At 36.5% G+C, this 19,729-nt stretch overlaps 1 protein-coding gene across 1 annotated transcript; it reads left to right on the plus strand.

The window, feature by feature from the left end:
- The first annotated feature begins 2,042 nt into the window (after window positions 1–2,042).
- LOC110534577 (GTPase IMAP family member 9-like) lies at window positions 2,043–13,194 on the plus strand. The gene is made up of 3 exons (XM_036953876.1): window positions 2,043–2,078; window positions 10,085–10,159; window positions 10,444–13,194. The coding sequence occupies exons 2-3, from the start codon at window positions 10,153–10,155 to the stop codon at window positions 11,346–11,348; spliced, it is 912 nt and encodes a 303-aa protein (XP_036809771.1). The 5' UTR covers window positions 2,043–2,078; window positions 10,085–10,152; the 3' UTR covers window positions 11,349–13,194.
- Window positions 13,195–19,729: the final 6,535 nt, after the last annotated feature.

Raw genomic sequence — 19,729 nt, forward strand, 5'->3', positions numbered from 1 at the left:
GAATAAGAAGAGTATTAAGAGCATTCTCTCCTGTTTTAGAGAATGGGTGTTGGGTTTTACCAGAAAGACACACAGTAACATTTAAAAAGCAATACAAATCCAGTACTGGTGGATTTGTCAAAAAATAAAAGTAATCATAGATCAATATAAACTTACAAAAACTGATAAAGAAGCAGTGTGATTATTGTTGGTGGCTGTTGTGTGATTTTCACCAGCACTGTTGTTGTAAATACAGCATATGAGATTATACAGGTAATATGCATGTAGTTGGTTATAGATGATTATACTGTCACTCTGTTAGAAGACTGATACAACAATACCAGGGTCAGTCAGTCAAGTATCAATGTAGGCCGTTTGACGAGTTCTGATGGTAGAGAGGAACTCAAAGTATTGTTTAATTGTTTGTGATATACACTACATCTGAAGGACATACAAACTGAAACACACTTCTATCTCCAAACTAAGAATGCACACTATAGTTAACCACCCCTGGTTCCTTATACTGTATGTCTTCGTGTAACCAATGGGTTGAACGTTTCAGTGTTGCCTTGTGGATCAATCTGACAGTGGTAAATAAAACTGAGGGTATTTGATGCTTTTAAAATATTGGGGGGGGGGGGGGGGGGGCGTTTCCCCCCTTTCTTTTATCAAACACTAACAAATGTCAATTTTTTTTTTAAAAATCACAAGTCGATCCCTCTGAAGACTGATTTTACATGGTGCATGTTTGAATGGATGGCTAACTGGTTGAACTGATGTTTATCCTTCTTGTTTGAAGGTTCCGTCAACTGTAAATGTTGTAATATGCCCAAAACAATTGCATGTACTGCACCATTATTGAGTAGTTGTAAAAATAAAGTCAGTACAACTGCCACAAAGAATAGACAGTTCATAATTCATTTAATGCATTCAATTAGCTTGTTATGTAATATATATATATATATATATATATATATATTTATTTTTTACCACAGACAAAACTTGTGAAATGATGATTGTATGTAAGGGACTACATACCAAAATAAAATGCCTTGTAACATTACATGTGATATTTAAATCATTTTCAGTCACAGAATGAGTAAGGTCAGGCTACATAAGACATGAACTACAGCATGACTGTCCATCTCCTTTACGGTAGGCATAGTACTACCAATACAGCTCTCATTCGCTCCTCGGGAGCAGGATGAATGATGACTGGCTAAGCATAAATAGTTCATATTCATTTCATAGTTACTTCATGGCACTGTAAATTAAAATGACACTAAAAATACCACTTGACATTGTTGAATCCATCAGGTACTGTAAAATGAACAGTAAACAATGTTTGCTAAATTTCCTAAATATTATATTGATGCTGTAAAAATTTTGCTTTCTGATTCGTGTATTTTCTTCATAAAAAATATACAGTATATATAAACATTTATTAAACACTTTATTCAACTTTTGCACTGTTATACTTTAATCATTTCCAGTCCAGTGTCTTTCTGTACAAACCAAACCCATAGTAATTGGCAGCTTTAAAATACACATTACTGCAATGTGAAGTCCAAACCATAGACTCTGAACATTTAGAGTAATGCTATGCTTCGAACACACCGACTGGGTCATTGCGCAAAATAGGTCGCAGAATCATCAAGATATGTGTGTAACAAAAGTTCTACATTCACCTTCTGCTATCATTTCTGTCAACCCGTTTACGCATACAGTTTGACGCACACGTTCGATAAATTCAACCACACAGAACGCACTGCAACTGCCTCTGCAACGCAATGCTGCAAGGCAAACGCAGCGTTCAATTGGAAATGAGTGTACTTCTGGTGTACCAAAACGCCATAACACAGTCGGTGTGTTTGAAGCGACAGCCTACAATCTAATTAACATAATTTAAAAATCCCCATCAAAATCAGTCTGCTTATGCTAGAGATATTTTTTTTTGCCTGGGCTGCACCATGATTTACAAGAAATCACCTGACTAGAAAGCAACAACGTTCTTACGCCCCACAGTGCTATAAAACTTCGGCTGCATCTCCAATTGTAGACATACGATTCTAGATACCCAGCTCAACAGGCAGGCAAAGGTAAGGACGTCTATAAAGTTACTCATACTAGGCATAAGCCTGAACCACATTATTTTTGCATGTTTTGATGCAACAAATGGGTGTTCTTGCCAAATGGACTTTAACAAAATGAAGAATGACTAAGTTTATTATCTGTGAAACGTTTTATTTTACAACAATTCATTTGATACAAATCCTCCTCTAATAGGTTTATTGTAACAATAGAGTAACTAATGAATACATGTCATTTGTAAATGAATGCATTATTATGTCAGTATTATGATGTAGGCATTATGATGTAGGCGTTATGCACATTCCTAAAACGGGACTAATATGGACTTATTACACATACTGCACTTAAATTAATTTCTGACAATGAATTCTATAATTTTGCTGCCTTCACTATAAAAGCTCTCTTACCTTTTTTAAAGCTAGACTCTTTAATTGAAACAATAACAAAGCGTCCTCCTCACCCCTGATGCTAAAACGCTAAGGGGTGGAGCTGGAGAAATGTAAACACTCTCAAATTCATAGACTGAGATATGGATCGACTGAGATTTATGGTGGATTGCACCAACATGGATTAACTCTTAAACTGAGTTAAATCAAGCTTTGTATATTAATCTTGTTGCACCAAACTTTAAACCTAGTTTTAAATTACTCCTAATTGTAATCGTTCTTCTAAACTAAGTTTAAGTTTTACTTGAAACTAAAATCACATTTTATCTTGTTACTCCATTGTTTTTAAATCAAATTTAAATGTAGTTTAGATTAAATCTAAACTGTTTGAGGTTGAAGTGAATCAAAGGTCGGTGTTGTGGTTTTCGTGTAACAAGGTGTTTTGCTCATGTGGCCTCATGTATTGTCAACTAGCCAGCTAACTAATTTGACAAAATAATTTATTTCATCAGCCTGATCTGAAAACTCACTGGTTTGGTGCTGGTTTGTTTCCATAGAAATATAATTTGAACATATTGCTAATATAATTAGGCAAGTCAGTTAAGAACAAATCCTTATTTTCAATGACGGCCTAGGAACACCTTGTTCAGGAGCAGAACTACAGATGTTTACCTTGTCAGCTCGGGGATTCGATCTTTCAACCTTTCAGTTCCTAGTCCACCGCTCTAACGACTAGGCTACCTGCCACCCCAAATTTAGGCTTCCTGCTACTACTTCATAGTTTAGTTATTTAACCTTAGATTAACTCATCCATGTTTAAAATTAAGTGGTGCAACACCTCTGATTTATTTTTAACCTAGATGTACAATTTCTGGATTTAGTCTAATCTAAAATGATTATATGTCCATTGCGCTTCCGGTTCACCAGTATGAACGAAATCACGAACAGCTTTTTTTTGTTCCAGCCCTCAAGAACTGTTGTCAGCTAAAGATGATTATCCGTTTCCATCTGCCCATTTATTGTCTGTATCCAGACGACTTGTCCCCAGAGCTTCGTAAACAATTAATCTATTTCCCTACGGTGTTGAGGCCTGCAAATAAGAAGAATGAGAGGCTCAATTAAATATGTTACAGAACTGCTGTATTTGAAGCACAACTCCCTTCTGCCCAGTTTCCCTGCCTGACGTTGCAAATGCAATAGCTATATTTAACATCCACGTAAGTGTTGCTTCTGCAGAGAGATCATTTTCTAAGCTACATCTCAAAAAATAACTACCTAAGACACACAATGTCTCAGGAAATATTGTCTGGGTTGGCAATATTCAGTATAGAAAGCAGTCAGGTCTGCAACCTGGACCTACAGGCAAAACATTTGTACCCAAAATACGGAAACACAACAAACGAGGACTTCAGGACAGCAGGGGAGTCTCTCAAATTAGAATTTAATTGGATTGAAATTACCATGAATATTCCAGCCCGTTTGTGTAGGCTGTTAGCCATATAAAACCTGCTGAGTTCAACAATACATAGGGGCTGAATTTATCCTCAAGCCGACTACTTTATACCTCAGTGTTAGGCTGTTTGATGTGTCATTGTTATAAAATGTTTATAAATAGCAGCTAAATATGGAATAGAGTTATAGATGTTGCACTGCATAATGAAACAATTCCTAGTAAGCTAGTGTTTTGAGGGTGTATTCTTTGTCTCTAATAGACTGGTTTTACTCACAACTTTCTATACAAACTGGAAGAGAGGGTGATGTCATGAAGGTTCAGGTGGCCTATGCAGAGAGTTGTATACTCAACAAAATAAACAATAGATTAGCTGATTAGTATGCTGTTGCATTGAACATTTATTTAATAATCTGCGATGTTTGAATTCCCAACTTTAATTACTGAATAAGTAATTACATTATTGTCAGCAGTCTAACAATGGCAGCATTGTTATACCGTGTTTAGCTTTGTGAAATGTTAGGCTTAACATGAGAAAATGACAACCAAATAAGCCTAAAAATTAATCTATTAGCTAAAGCAAAGCTAAAACCTGGCACCACCGAAAGCCTTCGTCGATTTGATAGGCATGTTGAAATGTAAGAACCATGGACGGTGGTCAGTAGTCTATAATTCATGGAAGGTGAGGTTGGGCTGGTGTCGCCTACTGGTTAAATTCGTGTCTTTTCGCACGAATTAAGTAGAACATAAATTCGTGTATTTTCGAACGATTTGAACCACACAAAAATGCACAAAAACGCACGCAATCTTCTGAAATACATTTTGTACATTTATGCGCGAATTGAATGTGAGGTTGGCCTGATAATTCAATTACGAGATCCAGGAAGATAGCGGCGAGTGCAGACGAGAAACTTGCTCTGAGTAACCTTCATTTTTATCCCTCTCAAATTTACTTCAATGCAACAAATATTGGCTTATAGTAAACACAATAAAGAACAACGCTTAGTTGACCGCTAATTTGATCTGAAACTTGGACATTTTGAAGAAAACATTTGCGAAAAAGCAAAGGGAGGAGAAGGCAGTTGCTAGCTGACCACTCAAACATCGGAGAAAAACCGCCACCTGACTCCTCAGGAGAAGACATGGAGGAATCTGGACACTCGGCTGATTCTGAAAATCCAGTCAATAGTCCCGCACCCAAAAAGACACAGAAATAATTGTCTTTGCGCGAACTCCAGGTCAACATAATCGATGCTGTCTCTGCAAAGATAAACGAAAGAGACGATGGTCTGGTGAAAATGATACGCGAAAACACATAACAAATCAGCAAACTGAGCGTTCTAGTTTTGAATTGTGGTGTTATGGTTTACAAGTTAAGACTTCTGTTAATACATATACATGAAGCAACTTTTTATAGAGAGGGTATAGTTGAGTTTGCATAGTATTTTTCCTTCTGTTCTATATGGACTTGAAGTTTATGTCAATCAATGCCAGGGGGATACGAAACCTGTTGAAGAGAAAAGTTATTTTTTTGTTTTGTAAGGACTACAACGCAGATCTTGTATTCGTTCAAGAAACACATTCATGCAAAGAGGACTATAACTATTGGATAAATCAATGGGGCCGTGTCATTCTTTGGCCCACGGGACTAATCATTCAACTGAGGTTGCAATTTATGCACACAATTTCAAAGGGAAATGTGTGTTTACTCAAATGGACACGGATGGACATGTAATGGACAGATTATTTGTGTTGTGTAATGTATATGGATACTGTTCTAGTCCTCCAAATAACTTACTTCTAGAGGAAATTGAGGAAATTCTGAAAAGTCTTCTGAGAAAATATCCATCCAGTCAGATTATAGTTGGTGGAGATTTTAATATGGTTTATTCTGATGATATTGATAGATTGCCCCATAGGCCTAACATTGGTATGAACAAGTTGGTGAATTTCTGCCAAAGCCTGGACTTAATTGACAAATGGAGAGTTAATAACCCTGGAGAGAAACAGTACACATGGAGTAATAGAGATCGTTCACTACAATGAAGAATTGACTTGTGGGTGATAACCTCTAGTCTTGAGCCCAACACAGTAGAGGTCAAAATACTGCCTGCAGTCCTGACGGATCATAAAGTCTTATGGCTGACTGTTAGAATGTGCAGTCATGATGGTAAGAAATACTCTGGTGGTTATTGGAAATTAAATAACTCATTGTTATTGCATGATTATTTAAAAAATGGGATTAAGAATCTAATTTATGTTTACTGGATTTTAGATTAGCTTTGGATATTGTGAAGCAGTTCTCCAAAATTTCAGATTTGGTATTAAATCTTTCCAAATGTGAGGTGTTTGTTCTGAAAGGAGCTGTCAATCCAGCAGATTGTATCATCTCTGAAAAAGATACTGTAACCTACCTCGGTATAAAGATTACCAAAAACCTCAAGGCTGTGAATGTTCTTAATTTGAACCCTGTAACTGAATCTGTCAACAACACAAATATCCTCATGGTTACGGAGGGATTTGAGTTTATTTTATTTATTTTTTATTTCACCTTTATTTAACCAGGTAGGCTAGTTGAGAACAACTTCTCATTTGCAACTGCGACTTGGCCAAGATAAAGCATAGCAGTGTGAACAGACAACACAGAGTTACACATGGAGTAAACAATAAACAATAAACAAGTCAATAACATAGTAGAAAAAAAAGAATCTACTGTATATACATTGTGTGCAAAAGGCATGAGGAGGTAGGCAATAAATAGGCCATAAGGGTGAATAATTACAATGTAGCAGATTAACACTGGAGTGATAAATGATCAGATGAACATGTGCAGGTAGAGATACTGGTGTGCAAAAGAGCAGAAAAGTAAATAAAAAACAGTATGGGGATGAGGTAGGTAAATTGGGTGGGCTATATACCGATGGACTATGTACAGCTGCAGCGATCAGTTAGCTGCTCAGATAGCAGATGTTTAAAGTTGGTGAGGGAGATAAAAGTCTCCAACTTCAGAGATTTTTGCAATTCGTTCCACTCGCAGGCAGCAGAGAACTGGAAGGAAACGCGGCCAAATGAGGTTTTGGCTTTAGGGAGGATCAGTGAAATACACATGAGTCTTCAAGGAAGAGTGCCTTTATCCAAAGCCGAGTGGCTATCTTGTGCATCCTATCTTTTTTCATCTATTGACATTCCCAAATCCACTTGCTGTACCTTAGATAGGCTATTGTACAACTTCATATTGAAAAACAAGCCACATCAGATAATAAGAGATGTTATCACCAACAGGGTTTGTGATGGCGGTCTAAATGTCTTAGACTCCACTCTCTTCAATCCGATATCAAAAATCAACTGGCTTAAAAGGTACATAAAAAATCCTCAAAGTTTCTGGAATATTATACCTCATTTTGTTTTTCAGAAGCTAGGAAGGCTTCATATTTTACTACAATGTCCATATATTGTGGGTAAACTTCCTGTGAAATTGGCGGCTTTTCACCAGCAGGCTTTAATGTGCTGGGATTTGTTGTATAAACACAACTTTTCACCTCATAAATGTTTTATATGTAATAATGGGTCGATATTACATAGAAACAAGATGCTATTTTACCGTAACTGGTTGTCGAAAAACATTGTCCTTGTCAGCCAATTAGTATTAGTGGGAATCTATTTACGCGAAGATCATTTATGGAAAGATACAACTTTAAGGTTTCAAGCAAGGAATATGACGCGTTTATAAAAGTGGGATAAAATCTTTACTTCAGAATAATGCATATTTTGGAATATCTCATATTGTAAGCGATATCAAGGTGAATGGCATAGGTTTACTAGATAAGAAATTCAACAATCGTTTATTAAGGGATATTTTCTACAGGAAGTCTATTCCCTCTGCGATATTTTGTTGGGCTTCATCATTTGATGTAAACTGGCGCCGTGCTTGGCTCACTGCACACACATTTATGGTGACCAATAAAGTAAAGGAGATCTCCTTTAAGATGATCCATAGATTCTATCCGTGTAATAGCTTGATTTCTAAATATATACCTGATGTTACCAGTGAATGCAATTTTTGTGAACTAGAAACTGAATCGATTGAACACTTATTCTGTCATTGTTTATATAGTGAAGTGTTCTGGACTGATGTAAAACTATTTCTTGGCAACAAAATGCATACAACCATTGAAGTTAGACATATTATTGTACTACACTGATTCCACAATTGAACGTGAGTATGTCATAAATCTCTTTATTTTATTAGGACAATTTTTCAAACACAAAACAGAATTATGAAGAAAAAGGCCTTCTTATTTAAAAAAAAACTTATTTGGATAACTATTTAGAGTCAATAAAATGTATACAAAACAAAATGTCCCCCCCAAAAATTTGCTACATGTTTGTATTTGTAATTATATATCTGTAATATCTGTAATTATATATATATTTATCTTATTTCTTCGTGGAATCCCTCTGGCTGTTCTGTTTATGTTTGGCATGTTACTGTTTAAAATTAATTATTATTTTTTAAATTTCATGATTAGATTTTTTTTTATAGGGCGGGGGCAAATAAACTGCCTCGTGCCAGTGTCCGAGGCCTAGGGGAATAACACACCTGTTATAAATCAGATACAAACGTGTCATAATGCAGTGCAGGGCCGGCATTAGAACTAATCAGTTGGACAGGCATTTGATTTCCATAGGTTGGCACGTTTTTTTCCCACGGGACCTCCTATGTGTTTAAAATTGTTTTCATCGTATTGTGGCATGAACACAACCAGTCATGATGTTGTTTTCATCTGATCGTCAAACAAATCACTTGAAAAAGTAGGTTTCCTTCAAACGTTCGTCCAAAATGATTCCATCCGAACAATGGACTGTAAACTGCCAACTTTTTCAATTGGCAAGCGGCTGAATCTGGCTCACCTGAGAAAACATCCAGTAAATTCAGAAAATGTTCAGTAAATTCACAATGTTTGTTCTTATATCATTAACAGTTAGCTCTAAGTATAAGCAAGTGCAGGCAAACAGCAAGGAGGACATTGATGTCTGTATCCACTGTTGAAAATCTAATGGTCTGTGCACCCTTTTGAAAGGCGTCTTAGATGAACAGTGGTGGAAAATGTATCCAATTGTCATACTTGAGTAAAAGTAAAGACACCTTAATAAAAAATGACTCAAGTAAAAGTGAAAGTCCCCCAGTAAAATATTACTTGAGTAAAAGTCTAAAAGTTTTTGGTTTTAATTATACTTTAGTATCAAAAGTAAAAATACAATTGCAAATAATTTGAGATTCCTTATGTTAAGCAAACCCGTTGGCGCCATATTCTTGTTTTTTTAGCCAGGGGCTATCTCCAACACTCAGACATAATTTACAAACGAAGCATGTGTGTTTAGTGAGTCCGCCAGATCAGAGGCAGTAGGGATGACCAGGGATGTTCTCTATTTAGTGAGTCCTCCAGATCAGAGGCAGTAGTGATGACCAGGGATGTTCTCTTGATAAGTGTGTGCATTAGACCATTTTCCTGTCCTGCTAAGCATTAAAATTGTAACGAGTACTTTTGGGTGTCAGGGAAAATGCATGGAGTAAAAAGTAAATTATTTTCTTTAGAAATGTAGTGAATTAAAAGTACAAGTTATCAAAAATATAAATAGTAAAGTACAGATACCCCAAAAAACTACTTAAGTAGTAATTTAAAGTATTTTTTACGTACTTTACACCACGCTCTTGTGTGTGCCTCTTCCTGGTCTCATTCCAGCATTGATGTCAGAGAGCCATTTGAAACCACAGACATTTTGAAAAGCTCCAGTTTGTTGTTAGGGTTTCTGAGAAAGTCAGAAAACTTCCATGGAAGTTGGTTGTCTCCCCAACTTGAGAGTCTTTAGACTATCTTATTTGTATGTGTCCCACACAATATTGGTGCTATTTCAGTTTTTCAACTGATGCTCAACCCAAGGCAGAAAGACTACTGCCATATTCGGCCAAATGTAGAAACTATGTATGTAGGCAAGGAACGGACAATGACAGTTCCGTCAATGGTGTTTCCTTGATTTTGGCAGTTACCTGTAGATAACATCATTGTTTATTTGCTTAGAGTTTGTATTTTATAGACAAAAAAATATTAGTCTAAGAAGCTATGAGAGACTTCACACTTCTCTCTACAGAAACAACATTTCATTTTTCATCCAACAGAGACCCTGATTTCTCTGGTTGGAAAGACTGTTCCTTGGAAAAGATTGGCAGCACTCCAAAACCCAAACATGACTGGTGAGTACTTAGTCTACAAGAATCGGTTTATTTGTTTAATGTGTTTTCACAAAATAATGTTTTATTACATTATTAATACATTTGATTAAAAATGAATGTAGGCTTGAAACTTAATTTATAGATAATGTCCTTGTTAATTTGCTAACAGTTCATATTCTATAAACCATCAATGTTTAATAAGTAATGTGAGACTGATCATATCAGTAGCTATTCTGTATGATGACCAAACAGAAAGAACATCAGACTTCTTTCTACAGTAACAACATGTCTTTCTTATCCAACAGAACAAAATAAAGAGGTCCGGATTGTTCTGGTTGGAAAGATTGGTTCTGGGAAGAGCGCAACAGGAAACGCCATCCTGGGGAGAAAAGCGTTTGAATCCAAAATGTCCTCTATTTCTGTGACATCCTCAAGTAAAAAGAAAAGAGGAAATGTGGGAGGGCAACATGTAGCTGTCATCGACACACCAGGCTTGTTTGACACTAAGTTAACACAGGAGGAAGCACTGAAAGAGATCTCACAGTGCCTGCTATTCTCCGCTCCTGGTCCCCATGTGTTCCTGGTTGTTCTCAAGCTGGGAGGATTCACTGAAGAGCAGCAGGAAATTGTGAAGATGATCCAGACATTATTTGGTGATGAAGCATCGAAATACACCATGGTTGTCTTCACACATGGAGACCTTCTTGATGATGTAACAATTGAAGACTTCCTGCATGGAAATCCCAAACTGGAAAGTTTCATTACCAAATGTAATGGGGGATATCATGTCTTCAAAAACAAAGATCAGAATCTCTCCCAGGTCCCTGAGCTCCTTGAGAAGATAAACAAGATGGTGACGATGAATGGAGGAAGCCACTACACCACTGAGATGTTCCAGGAGGCTGAGAGAGTGATTGAAGAAGAGAAGAACAGGATCTTGAGAGAGAATGAAGAGAAGATACACAAAGAGAGGGAAGAACTGAAGGCAAAGTTTGAAGGAGTGTGTCTAAGAGAAGAAGTAGAGAAGCTGGGGATAAAACAGGAAAGAAAAGCTAGAAAGAATGCTGAGAAATTTAGCAAAATGGGAACAGGTGCTACAATCGGAGCAGCTTTGGGAACATTTGGAGGCCCAGTTGGTATGTCAGTTGGTGCAGCAGTGGGAGCTGCAGTGGGAGCTGCAGTGGGAGCTGGAGCATGCAGTACTCAATGAGAGTCCGTAGATAACAGTGCTGTACCTTCTACAAGTTGTTTGACTTCATTACTTGATATTGAAAGCTTCCTCTATATACACAGAGCAAACACAACATATGTTATTGTAGCCTACATTAAAAATTATACTCAGGGGGTTGATGAACACATATTTAGCTGTTTTTGTTATAATGTTTTACTGATCACAAGAAAAGGTTGTTGTATTGAGGTAGATTTTATTAGGAGTAACAGACACCTGCAAAAGATGGGAGGCACTCACTAATAAAGTATTACTTATATGTATTATTAACACTCACTAATAAAGTATTACTTAGATGTATTGTTAACACTCACTAATGAAGTATTACTTATATGTATTATTAACACTCACTAATGAAGTATTACTTAGATGTATTATTAACACTCACTAATGAAGTATTACCTAGATGTATTATTAACACTCACTAATGAAGTATTACTTAGATGTATTATTAACACTCTAATGAAGTATTACTTAGATGTATTATTAACACTCTAATGAAGTATTACTTAGATGTATTATTAACACTCACTAATGAAGTATTACTTAGATGTATTATTAACACTCACTAATAAAGTATTACTTAGATGTATTATTAACACTCACTAATACAGTATTACTTAGATGTATTATTAACACTCACTAATACAGTATTACTTAGATGTATTATTAACACTCACTAATGAAGTATTACTTAGATGTATTATTAACACTCTCTAATGAAGTATTACTTAGATGTATTATTAACACTCACTAATACAGTATTACTTAGATGTATTATTAACACTCACTAATAAAGTATTACTTAGATGTATTATTAACACTCTCTAATGAAGTATTACTTAGATGTATTATTAACACTCTCTAATGAAGTATTACTTAGATGTATTATTAACACTCACTAATACAGTATTACTTAGATGTATTATTAACACTCACTAATAAAGTATTACTTAGATGTATTATTAACACTCAAATGGACACATTTCAGCCATCAAGCATTTGTCAAGCAAATTTCCCTAAGGGACATAATGTAATTAATTACTTCATCCATGTGATAATTCTGTATTGTGTTGTTCTTATGACCTCACAGAACTATGGTTCTCATAATTGAAAGAAAGCCTTTTTATCTACTATGCTCCACAGTCAATGTATTCCCTCATGTTGCATAAACCTAGAAACTTGATGCATTACTGACACTTTGAAGTCAACACAACACTGTCTAGAGGGCAGGGAGTTCAAATGCAAAGTCTCATTTTCTATCAAATCATGTCACTTAGGCTGCCAAATCACACTCAAAGAGATGGTAGCATAACAGGAAGGTGTCACGACTTCCGCTGAAGTCGGCTCCTCTCCTTGTTTGCACACGTTTGTTTATTTTGTATTACAGTGTCTGGTGTTGAACATTTATCGCAAATTTATCGCACATTTACACTTTTGCCTTGTGGGCTGGAGGTTTTCAAGAAGCTGCTTTCTTCTGTTATTTTCTCTACTGCCATAATAAAGTGTGTGCTTGTTCAATACTACCTGCTCTCCTGCACCGACTTCTCCACCAGCAGTGGAGAGCCTTGACAGAAGGATAGACCTAAAGGGGAAGTAACATTTCTGCAGAAGAGGTGGGGATGTGGTGTATAACTGGTCTTCTTCAAATCTCTGTGCTTTGAGTATAAGTTTTTTCACCACCCCTAACAGTAGCAATTGTGTTGGTGACAGAGGCAGGAAGTTGAAATGTAAAATCATATGACTTAAGCTGCACTTAACTCGTTTTTCAAACACTCCACAAATTTCTTGTTAACAATCTATAGTTTTGCATGGCACAATAAATTTTTCCAACAATTGTTTACAGACAGATTATTTCCCTTATAATTCACTGTAGCGCAATTCCAGTGGGTCAGAAGTTTACATGCACTAAGTTGACTGTGCCTTTAAACAGCTTCGAAAATTCCAGAAAATTATGTCATGGCTTTAGAAGCTTCTGATAATTGACATCATTTGAATCAATTGGAGGTGTATCTGTGGATGAATTTCAAGGCCTACCTTAGAACTCAGTGCCTCTTTGCTTGACATCATGGGAAAGTCAAAAGAAATCAGCCAAGACCTCAGAAAAAAAATTGTGAGACCTCCACAAGTCTGGTTCATCCTTGGGAGCAATTTCCAAACGCCTGAAGGTACCACATTCATCTGTACAAACAATAGTATGCAAGTATAATCACCATGGGACCACGCAGACGCCGTACCGCTCAAGATAGAGATGCATTCTGTCTCCTAGATATGAACGTACTTCAGTGCGAAAAGTGCAAATCAATCCCAGAAAAACAGCAAAGGATCTTGTGAAGATGCTGGAGGAAACACGTACAAGTATCTATATCCACAGTAAAACGAGTCCTACATCGATATAACCTGAAAGGCCGCTCAACAAGGAAGAAGCCACTGCTCCAAAACCGCCATAAAAAAAAAAGCCAGACTACGGTTTGCAACTCCACATGGGAGCAAAGATCTTACTTTTTGGAGAAATGTCCTTTGGTCTGATGAAACAAAAATAGAACTGTTAGGAAAAAGGGAGATGCTTGCAAGCTGAAGAACACCATCCTAACCGTGAAGTACGGGGATGGCAGCATCATGTCGTGGGGGTGCTTTGCTGCAAGAGGGACTGGTGCACTTTACAAAATAGATGACATCATGAGGATGGAAAATTATGTGGATATATTGAAACAACATCCCAAGACATCAGTAAGGAAGTTTAAAGCTTGGTCGCAAATTGGTCTTCCAATTGAACAATGACTCCAAGCATACTTCCAAAGTTGTGGCAAAATGGCTTAATTGGGCTAGGGGGCAGTATTTTCACGTCCGGATGAAAAGTGTTCTCAAAGTAAACGGCCTGCTACACAGGACCAGAAGCTAGGATATGCATATAATTAGTAGATTTGGATGGAAAACACTCTTAAGTTTCTACATCTGTTAAAATTACGTCTGTGAGTACAAAATAACTTATTTGACAGGCGAAACCCTGAGGACAAACCATCCCAAAAAATTGAGGTCACTCTTTTCAATGGATTTCTGTGTGGATCTAGATTTCTAAGGCACTTGCTCGTTCCTATTGCTTCCTCTGGATGTGAACAGTCTTTAGAAATTGGTTGATGTTTTTCTTTTGAGTAATGAAGAAGTAAGCAGTTCAGAACAAGGGTTGAGTGAAGTGTACTGTTGTGGATGAGACGTAAGACCTGAAAGCTCGCTCCACTTTGTTTTCGTCCTGTATTGAACACAGTTTATCCCGTCTTACATTTTATCGATTATTTACATAAAAAAATACCGAAGGTTGTATTAGGAAAGTTGTTTGAGTCAAACGCGCCAAATAAATTGACATTTTGGATATATAACAACGTAATTTATCAAACAAAAGGACAATTTATGATATTTTTGGGACATATTGGAGTGCCAACAGATGAAGATCTTCAAAGGTAAGGCATGAATTCAATTGTTATTTCTGAGTTTTGTGTCGCGCATGGTGGGATGAAATCTGATTTTCATGTGTTGGTATGCTGGGCGATGTCATCAGATAATAGCATGGTGTGTTTTCGCAGTAAAGTCTTTTTGAAATCTGACACGGTGGCTAGATTAACAAGAAGTTAAGCTTTAATTTGGTTTAATGCACTTGTGAATGTATGAAAGTTAGATATTTCTAATAATTTTCTATGAATTTCGCTCTCTGCATTTTCACAGGATGTTGTCAAATCTATCCCGTTAAACGGGATTTGAGCCACAAGAAGTTTCAAGGACAACAAAGTCAAGGAATTGGACTGGCCATCACAAAGGCGTGACCTCAATCCTATAGAAAAGTTGTGGGCAGAACTGGAAAAGCGTGAGCGAGCAAGGAGGCCTACAAACCTGACTCAGTTACACCAGCTCTGGCAGGAGGAATGGGCCAAAATTCACAAAACTTATTCTGGGAAGCTTGTGGAAGGCTACCCAAAACATTTGACCCAAGTTAAACAATTTAAAGGCAATGCTACCAAATACTAATTGAGTGTATGTAAACTTCTGACCCGCTGGGAATGTGATGAAAGAAATAACATCTGAAATAAATAATTCTGAATACTATTATTCTGACATTTCACATTCTTAAAATAAAGTGGTGATCCTAAGTGACCTAAAACAGGGAATTTGTATTCGGATTAAATGACAGGAATTGTGAAAAATTGAGTTTAAATATATTTGGCTAAAGTGCATGTAAACTTCTGACTTCAACTGTGTGTAAATTTCCGACTTCAACTGTATGTCATATTATCAGAATAAATTGTTTCTGTTCACACACATTTTGGATAAAATTGTTTAATCAAACAAACAACCAAAAATCACTGATTGCTGTAAACAGGCAACAAGATCCTGACACACATGACCAGACATTGATTGATTGATGGGAGACAGGTTGTGTCAATTACCTGCAGCAACCCTGGCGGATATTGCTGGAAATACCAGTAATAGCACAGTACCCCCATTGTGTCTCCAAACAGCAGGGACCTTCCCATTTGGCTCTGTTCAAAAGTAGTGCAAAATATAGGGAATAGAGTGTCATTTCAAACACAACCAGTCAGTCAGCCTCAACAGGAACAATCAGCCTTTATAAAACCAAGAGTGCAACATACAGTAATGGTGTGTCACAAAAAAAAGTATCTATTGTTGGGTTAGCTGTCACTCAAACTTTAACTGATTAACATTCTGACATGTCTTAAAAAATATGTTGTTCAGTCAGTGTCTTCCTAGTCTCTTCTCACTGTCACTAGAGTCCTCCTATTCACATTACTGAATGTTAAGTGTAGTACTTGGAGGTACACATACAGTATATACACTTTGGAATATACTGCATTGTGTGGGGAGATATACGTAACAAGTTACGGGTTGTGGGTATAATAATCCAAGGAACTCTGAACAAATTGCTCAGATAATTGTTATACTAACATGTTTTCAATACCAATTATATTGGTTATTAGTCAACTTGCTTTTGTCTTGACTAGTTGCTACTGATTAATAACAGGATCTAACAAATGCGGGTTGAAATTACCAAATTATTTAAACAGAATACAATGTACTATGAGTATTGTGCAAGTTGGCATATGTTCTTATTCAATTCAAAATAAACATATATCTTTTTCTACTCCAAAGTATTGTTGCGTTGTGTTATTCTGAATTGTGTCCATACTTTTTTTTATTAGTCATCTCAGGGATCATACTCATTCATGTACAGTACCAGTCAAAAGGTTGCACACACCTACTCATTCAAGGGTTCTTCTTTATTTCTACTATTTCTACAATGTGGAATAATAGTGAAGACATTAAAACAATGAAATAACACATACAGTTGAAGTCGGAAGTTTACATACACTTAGGTTGGAGTCATTAAAACTTGTTTTTCAACCACTACGCAAATTTCTTGTTAACAAACTATAGTTTTGGCAAGATAGTAGAAGGACATCTACTGTGTGCATGACACTAGTCATTTTTCCAACAATTGTTTACAGACAGATTATTTCACTGTATCACAATTCCAGTGGGTCAGAAGTTTACATACACTAAGTTGACTGTGCCAAACAACAGCTTGGAAAATTCCAGAAAATGATGTATTGGCTTTAGAAGCTTCTGATAGGCTAATACACATAATTTGAGTCAATTGGAGGTGTACCTGTGGATGTATTTCAAGGCCTACCTTCAAACTCAGTGCGTCTGGAATACAAGTTTTAATGACTCCAACCTAAGTGTATGTAAACTTCCGACTCAAAATGTACATCTAAAGCACATACACACTGAAAACAAACTTCCATCTCCAAACAGGACTGAATTATGAATGTACTCTGTAGCTAACCACTCCTGGTATGTCTTCATATAACTAATAGTTTGAAGGTTTCATTGTTGCCTTTCTGGAACAATCTGACACTGGTGAATAACATGTTGGCTACGTGATGCCTTTAAAACATTGCTTTTCCATTTTCCCACTTTTTTTGATCAAACATGAATGTCTTTTTTATTCACATTTTTTACACTTGATTTTAGTTTTTACACTTTTTACGCCATACTTTTGATCATTTCCAGTGCAAAATGCCTTTTTGTGCAAACCCAATACACAGTAAGACAAGTATTTAACTCACAATCAATGAAAAAATAACAGGAAGGCATCTTGTAAAAAAACATTCTAGTCTATACAAAATGAAGTACTTTCATGGTACTGATTGTTAGTTTTTTTAACTGAGAACACATTCTCATTTACAGCAACAACCTGGGGAATAGCTACATGCTTATAAGCATTACAATTTTAAACAATTGATATGAAAGAAGTAAAGCAACATTTATACACATTTACAATGGTTTATTCATCAAAGTTTAGTCAACATAAATATTTAAGCAAACAAGTTGTTTTCTGTAGGCTTTGTAAGACAGCCGTTTGCAATATGCAAACATCTTTAAAAAAAACATGATTTTTTTCCAGCAATAGTGGGTGTAGTAGTAAGAGCCACTGTGATATGACTATCAAGGTTGTTCAAGTAGTAAGCAGAATAGAATCATTGAGAAATTTAACAAGGTCGTTCCCTCTGAAGACTGATTTTACATGGTGCATGTTGTTTGAAAGGTTCAGTCATCTGTAAATGTTCTTATGTGTACAATAACAATTTCGTGGACTGTGCCATTACTGAGGGACTGGCATAGTATAGGCAGTTCATAATCCATTTAATGCATTGTAATGATGTTGTCATGGTTCCACCTGTCACCAGAGGGCGGCAGAGACCGTCCTGGTGACAACGACACTCTAGTGTGTCCTATTTACTCATTATGATTTCCCTGTTAAGATAGCTGTGTTTTCTGTTGGTGTTTGCAGAAGCTGGAAGAGTTTTTTTCCCAGTGTTACTGTGATCCTTTGTTTACTGTTTCTCAGTAAAGTATTATGTTGATCCTTAACCACTGATTCCTCGTTTGGTCACTTCTCTGCTCCTGGGTCCAAGCTCACCATGTCACAGAAGTAAAATAGAGTCTTAGGTCTTTGTTATTTTACCACAGAAAAAAATGACTGTGACAAAGGGAAATTGCAACATTTTTCAATGTCATATTCCTTTCCAGCACCAACCCAACATCAACATATGTGAAAATGGTTCTGTTTTGTCGTACAAATAGAGGAAGAAATTGTTTCCAATGACATTGAAGAAAATCACAGGATGCACACTGATGATGTCACTCTCTCTAAACAGTCCATAGGCTTATATCTGCAATAGCCAACTCTCTCTTAAATAACAACTGTACTTACAATGAGAGACAGAACCGTACAGCTGATAGTCAACTAATGTTTTATATGGTCTGTAACAGCTGACTATGACTGCCGCTCTCCACTGACTTCTACATATATTTTAAGTTTTCTATATTGTAGACTGTAGAATGCAAGTGTCATTAAAACTGACCATGGACATTTACCGTGGCAAATTAACAGGATGAATCATATTATTCCAGCCACTAGACCTTGGAATTAAACCATGAAAAAACTTGAAAGGTATTCTTGAAGCACAGACAGAGGGTGAAAGTTGGCCTTGATGGAAAAAGACCTTGAGAGACATACTACCTGGTAACACTGGAGGGCAGTCAAAGAGCAGTAGACATTAACTCTTATCTCCTCTCACCATTTACACGACAGGATGTTCAGAAATGTCCTTTAGCATTACTACTAACAGCATGAACATAGGTTTTGCTTGTGACTCTCAGTGACGACCATAAAGGTCGACCTGGGTATGGCTCACTTTGGGGTCCAGAATGTTAAACCTCTTATCGGGAGCATTATGAATGATGAAACACAAATAGTTCATATTAATTTCATAATTGCACGTAACAAAAATACAAATGCAACATGTAAAGTGCTGATCCCATGTTTAATGAGCTGAAATAAAAGATCCCAAAAATGTACATTCAATTCTCTGGCAACAGCTCTGGTGGACATTCCTGCAGTCAGCATGCCAATTGCACCCTCCTCAAAACTTGAGACATCTGTGGCATTGTGTTGTTTGACAAAATTCCATATTTTAGTGGCCTTTATTGTCCCCAGCACAAGGTGCATCTGTGACCTGTTCGGTGGATGGATTATATTGGCAAAACAGAAATGCTCACTAACAGGGATGTAAACAAATGTGTGCACTACATATGAGAAAAATACGATTTTTGTGCTTATGAAAAATGTCTGGGATGTTTTATTTCAGCTCATGGAACCAACACTGGACATGTTGCATTCATCATTTTGTTCAGTATATACACATCTACTGTATAAGAATTTATAATAGTGTATTTCTGAACATTTGTTTTCTGTAGTAAAATATGTTCATCATACAGTATTCAAA

Source organism: Oncorhynchus mykiss, chromosome 19 (genome assembly GCF_013265735.2).
Source record: "Oncorhynchus mykiss isolate Arlee chromosome 19, USDA_OmykA_1.1, whole genome shotgun sequence".
NCBI classification, from domain to species: domain Eukaryota; kingdom Metazoa; phylum Chordata; class Actinopteri; order Salmoniformes; family Salmonidae; genus Oncorhynchus; species Oncorhynchus mykiss.